Source organism: Oncorhynchus clarkii, chromosome 9 (genome assembly GCF_045791955.1).
Source record: "Oncorhynchus clarkii lewisi isolate Uvic-CL-2024 chromosome 9, UVic_Ocla_1.0, whole genome shotgun sequence".
In the NCBI taxonomy this organism is placed as follows: domain Eukaryota; kingdom Metazoa; phylum Chordata; class Actinopteri; order Salmoniformes; family Salmonidae; genus Oncorhynchus; species Oncorhynchus clarkii.
The window spans coordinates 77,929,842-77,935,803 of record NC_092155.1 but is presented as its reverse complement, the minus strand read 5'-3'; the positions used below and the strand labels follow the sequence as shown (position 1 = coordinate 77,935,803).

General features: G+C 41.9%; 1 protein-coding gene across 1 annotated transcript in view; it reads left to right on the top strand.

Annotated features, from left to right (window-relative positions):
• Positions 1–218: 218 nt before the first annotated feature.
• The window catches only part of LOC139416959 (membrane-associated guanylate kinase, WW and PDZ domain-containing protein 3-like), a 91,519-nt gene continuing 85,775 nt past the window's right edge, over positions 219–5,962 (top strand). The window contains exon 1 of the mRNA XM_071166171.1: positions 219–498. Coding sequence (XP_071022272.1) covers positions 219–498 — 280 coding nt within the window. The remainder of the gene's footprint in view (positions 499–5,962) is intronic.

Genomic DNA, 5,962 nt, shown 5'->3' with positions numbered 1-5,962 from the left:
TTCTAGTTTCATGGGTCTGTTTTCATGGGTCTGTTTTCATGGGTCTATTTTCATGGTTCTGTTTTCCCCACTCGTGTGGTGTTGTTACCATCCCTGTGGCCTGTGCTATTCTGTTCCAGCTCTACTACCATGTCTAAGGCCACAGCTCCCTGTGCTATCTTTTGTACGATATATTGACCATCTCTGTGCTGTCTTGTGTCTCTTCCAGGTCTGCCACAATGTCTAAGGCCACAGTGAACAAGCTGCACTGGCGTTCCAAGGTGCAGGAGAGTTTTGTTCCCCTGGGGGGTGGGTCTGGGGAGCTAGGTGTGGCCATCGGGGGCGGGGCTGACTACGGAGAGTTCCCATTCGTCACAGCAGCACCGGGAGGCGGGGCCACAGTGGGTGACGTCATACTGGAGATCGGGGGTACGCCCGTCCTGGGCATGACACTAGGAGACGTGAGAGGGGTCCTCAACTCATGCCCCCATCCCATACGCATTAAAACTGTCTCGCCAGGTACCCCCCATCACACACACACACACACACACACACACACACACACACACACACACACACACACACACACACACACACACCAACCGGGAACTAGACAAAACCTCCAGGGGACCACGACACAACGTTTGGACCATTTAGTGGACCACTTTGTAACGTGGTCCTAACAACTTATTTTCGTTTGCAGGGTCGTAAAATGAAAGTCCTGAGGTGGTCCTAAAAAGGTTGTGTCATGGTCCTGGGAACTTACAGGGAACTAGACAAAGTTCCTACAGCTTTGGACCGTCATGCAATGTCCTGAGGACTAGTAAAATGAAAGTCCCGAGGACTAGTAAAATGAAAGTCCTGAGGACGAGTAAAATGAAAGTCCTGAGGACTAGTAAAATGAAAGTCCTGAGGACTAGTAAAATGAAAGTCCTGAGGACTAGTAAAATGAATGTCCTGAGGACTAGTAAAATGAAAGTCCTGAGGACTAGTAAAATGAAAGTCCTGAGGACTAGTAAAATGAAAGTCCTGAGGACTAGTAAAATGAAAGTCCTGAGGACTAGTAAAATGAAAGTCCAGAGGACTAGTAAAATGAAAGTCCTGAGGACTAGTAAAATGAAAGTCCTGAGGACTAGTAAAATGAGAGTCCTGAGGACTAGTAAAATGAAAGTCCTGAGGACTAGTAAAATGAAAGTCCTGAGGACTAGTAAAATGAAAATCCTGAGGACTAGTAAAAATGAAAGTCCTGAGGACTAGTAAAATGAAAGTCCTGAGGACTAGTAAAATGAAAGTCCTGAGGACTAGTAAAATGAAAGTCCTGAGGACTAGTAAAATGAAAGTCCTGAGGACTAGTAAAATGAAAGTCCTGAGGACTAGTAAAATGAAAGTCCTGAGGACTAGTAAAATGAAAGTCCTGAGGACGTCCTGGGGCCTCGTAAACTGTGCATGCCCAAAAAATGTGCGTCCGACACTTTTCATGCCAAAGTTGGTCTTTATAAAAATGTAGCTAACTTCATGTGAAATGTAACTCCATATGTAAGAGTAGCTACTAGGTAAAGGACAATTCCAATAAGTCAGCCAATTCAGGAAGTAAACTTAAATTACAATTTAATAATTGAAATGTTATTTTTTATTTTCAATGACTTCTCAATAAACCGAAAAGGAGAAGCTATTTATTTCAAACTTTTTTCATTTTTTTTCTTTCTACGAATGTTTCATTCAAATCCCTTCCTGAATTGACTGACTTCAATTCAGATTGACCCTAAACCTGCTAGCTTCTAGCCTCTGACTTCAATTCAGATTGACCCTAAACTGCTAGCTTCTAGCCTCTGACTTCAAATCAGATTGACCCTAAACCTGCTAACTTCTATCCTCTGACTTCAATTCAGATTGACCCTAAACCTGCTAGCTTCTATCCTCTGACTTCAATTCAGATTGACCCTAAACCTGCTAGCTTCTATCCTCTGACTTCAATTCAGATTGACCCTAAACCTGCTAGCTTCTAGCCTCTGACTTCAATTCAGATTGACCCTAAACTGCTAGCTTCTAGCCTCTGACTTCAATTCAGATTGACCCTAAACCTGCTAGCTTCTAATCGTCTTACTTCAATTCAGATTGACCCTAAACCTGCTAGCTTCTATCCTCTGACTTCAATTCAGATTGACCCTAAACCAGCTAGCTTCTAGCCTCTGACTTCAATTCAGATTGACCCTAAACCTGCTAGCTTCTAGCCTCTGACTTCATTTCAGATTGACCCTAAACCTGCTAGCTTCTATCCTCTGACTTCAATTCAGATTGACCCTAAACCTGCTAGCTTCTATCCTCTGACTTCATTTCAGATTGACCCTAAACCTGCTAGCTTCTATCCTCTGACTTCAATTCAGATTCACTTTAAACCTGCTAGCTTCTAGCCTTTGACTTCAATTCAGATTCACCTTAAACCTGCTAGCTTCTAGCCTACCGTCCAGCCTGTGTAGTGAGTCGCCTGTCCTGTACCCATCACTATTTGAAATCATTCCAACTACGTTGAGCATTTGCTCTAGTTCGCCTGGAGTGCCAGATGTGCAGGGTTTACAGTTGTTATTGGTAAATTAATCCAGGCAAGCTCAATCAAGCACAGATAAAGTAATTGAAATCATCTGAACCCAGGACTGGTACTGTCTACCTCTACTTGTCCTACTGTCTACTGCTAATGTCTACCTCTACTTGTCCTACTGTCTACTTCTACTGCTACTGTCTACTGCTACTGTCTACTTGTCCTACTTGTCCTACTGTCTACTGCTACTTGTCCTACTGTCTACTGCAACTTGTCCTACTTTCTACTGCTTTACTTTCACTTGTCCTACTGTCTACTTCTACTTGTCCTACTGTCTACTTCTACTGCTACTGTCCACTGCTTTACTGACACTTGTCCTACTTTCTACTGCTCTACTGTGACTTGTCCTAATGTCTACAGTCACTTTAACTACTTTCTACTGCTCTATTGTTACTTGTCCTACTGTCTACTGCTTTACTGTAACTTGTCATACTTGCTACTGCTCTATTGTCACTTGTCCTACTGTCTACACTCCACTGTAACTTGTCCTGATGTCTACTGTCACTTGTCCTACTATCTACTGCTTTACTGTCACTTCTCCTACTTCTTCTGCTTTACTCTCACTTGTCCTACTTTCTACTGCTCTAAATGTACTTGTCCTACTTTCTACTGCTTTACTGGCACTTGTCCTACTATCTACTGCTCTACTGGTACTTGTCCTACTGTCTACTGCTCTATTGTCACTTGTCTTACTTTCTACTGCTCTACTGTCACTTGTTCTAATGTCTACTCCCACTTGTCCTACTGTCTACTGATTTTCTGTCACTTGTCCTACTTTCTACTGCTCTATTGTCACTTATCCTACTTTCTACTGCTTTACTGTCTCTTATCCTACTTTCTCCTGCTCTAAAGACACTTGTCCTACTTTCTCCTACTCTAAAGACACTTGTCCTACTTTCTCCTGCTCTACAGTCACTTGTCCTACTTTCTACTGCTCTAAAGACACTTGTCCTACTTTCTACTGCTCTACTGTGACTTGTCCTAATGTCTACAGTCACTTTAACTACTTTCTACTGCTCTTTTGTCACTTGTCCTACTGTCTACTGCTTTACTGTCACTTTTCCTACTTTCTACTTCTCTACTGTGACTTGTCCTACTTTCTACTGCTCTACTCTTACTTGTCCTACTGTCTACTGCTCTATTCTTACTTGTCCTACTGTCTACTGCTCTACTCCTACTTGTCCTACTGTCTACTGCTCTAGTCTTACTTGTCCTACTGTCTATTGCTCTGTTGCTACTTGTTCTACTGTCTACTGCTTTACTCTACTTGTCCTACTGTCTACTGCTCTACTCTTACTTGTCCTACTGTCTATTGCTCTGTTGCTACTTGTTCTACTGTCTACTGCTTTACTCTACTTGTCCTACTGTCTACTGCTCTAGTCTTACTTGTCCTACTGTCTATTGCTCTGTTGCTACTTGTTCTACTGTCTACTGCTCTACTCTTACTTGTCCTACCGTCTACTGCTCTACTGTTACTTGTCCTACTGTCTTGTAACAGGTAGTATGTACTGTACTGTAGTAGTTAATCTGTACTGTAGTAGTTAATCTGTACTGTAGCAGGCTGTCTGTCTTGTAGTAGGTAGTGTGTGCTGTAGTAGGTAGTCTGTCTTGTAGTAGGTATTGTGTACTGTAGTAGGTAGTCTGCCTTGTAGTAGGTAGTCTGTACTGTAGTAGGTAGTCTGTACTGTAGTAGGTAGTCTGTACTGTAGTAGTTACTGTAGTCTGTACTGTAGTAGTTGGTCTGTCCTGTAGTAGGTAGTATGTCTTGTAGTAGGTAGTGTGTACTGTAGTAGGTAGTCTGCCTTGTAGTAGGTAGTGTGTACTGTAGTAGTTGGTCTGTCCTGTAGTAGGTAGTCTGTACTGTAGTAGTTATTGTAGTCTGTTCTGTACTAGGTAGTGTATACTGTAGAAGGTAGTGTGTACTGTACTGTAGTATTCTATCTCTCTGTAGTAGGTAGTGTATACTGTAGTAGGTAGTGTGTACTGTACTGTAGTATTCTATCTCTCTGTAGTAGGTAGTGTATCCTGTAGTAGGTAGTGTATACTGTAGAAGGTAGTGTGTACTGTAGTAGGTAGTGTATACTGTAGAAGGTAGTGTGTACTGTAGTATTCTATCTCTCTGTAGTAGGTAGTGTGTACTATACTGTAGTATTATATCTCTGTAGTAGGTAGTGTATACTGTACTAGGTAGTGTATACTGTAGTAGGTAGTGTGTACTGTAGTAGGTAGGTGGGTGACTTGTCCTAATGTCTACAGTCACTTTAACTACTTTCTACTGCTCTTTTGTCACTTGTCCTACTGTCTACTGCTTTACTGTCACTTTTCCTACTTTCTACTTCTCTACTGTGACTTGTCCTACTTTCTACTGCTCTACTCTTACTTGTCCTACTGTCTACTGCTCTATTCTTACTTGTCCTACTGTCTACTGCTCTACTCCTACTTGTCCTACTGTCTACTGCTCTAGTCTTACTTGTCCTACTGTCTATTGCTCTGTTGCTACTTGTTCTACTGTCTACTGCTTTACTCTACTTGTCCTACTGTCTACTGCTCTACTCTTACTTGTCCTACTGTCTATTGCTCTGTTGCTACTTGTTCTACTGTCTACTGCTTTACTCTACTTGTCCTACTGTCTACTGCTCTAGTCTTACTTGTCCTACTGTCTATTGCTCTGTTGCTACTTGTTCTACTGTCTACTGCTCTACTCTTACTTGTCCTACCGTCTACTGCTCTACTGTTACTTGTCCTACTGTCTTGTAACAGGTAGTATGTACTGTACTGTAGTAGTTAATCTGTACTGTAGTAGTTAATCTGTACTGTAGCAGGCTGTCTGTCTTGTAGTAGGTAGTGTGTGCTGTAGTAGGTAGTCTGTCTTGTAGTAGGTATTGTGTACTGTAGTAGGTAGTCTGCCTTGTAGTAGGTAGTCTGTACTGTAGTAGGTAGTCTGTACTGTAGTAGGTAGTCTGTACTGTAGTAGTTACTGTAGTCTGTACTGTAGTAGTTGGTCTGTCCTGTAGTAGGTAGTATGTCTTGTAGTAGGTAGTGTGTACTGTAGTAGGTAGTCTGCCTTGTAGTAGGTAGTGTGTACTGTAGTAGTTGGTCTGTCCTGTAGTAGGTAGTCTGTACTGTAGTAGTTATTGTAGTCTGTTCTGTACTAGGTAGTGTATACTGTAGAAGGTAGTGTGTACTGTACTGTAGTATTCTATCTCTCTGTAGTAGGTAGTGTATACTGTAGTAGGTAGTGTGTACTGTACTGTAGTATTCTATCTCTCTGTAGTAGGTAGTGTATCCTGTAGTAGGTAGTGTATACTGTAGAAGGTAGTGTGTACTGTAGTAGGTAGTGTATACTGTAGAAGGTAGTGTGTACTGTAGTATTCTATCTCTCTGTAG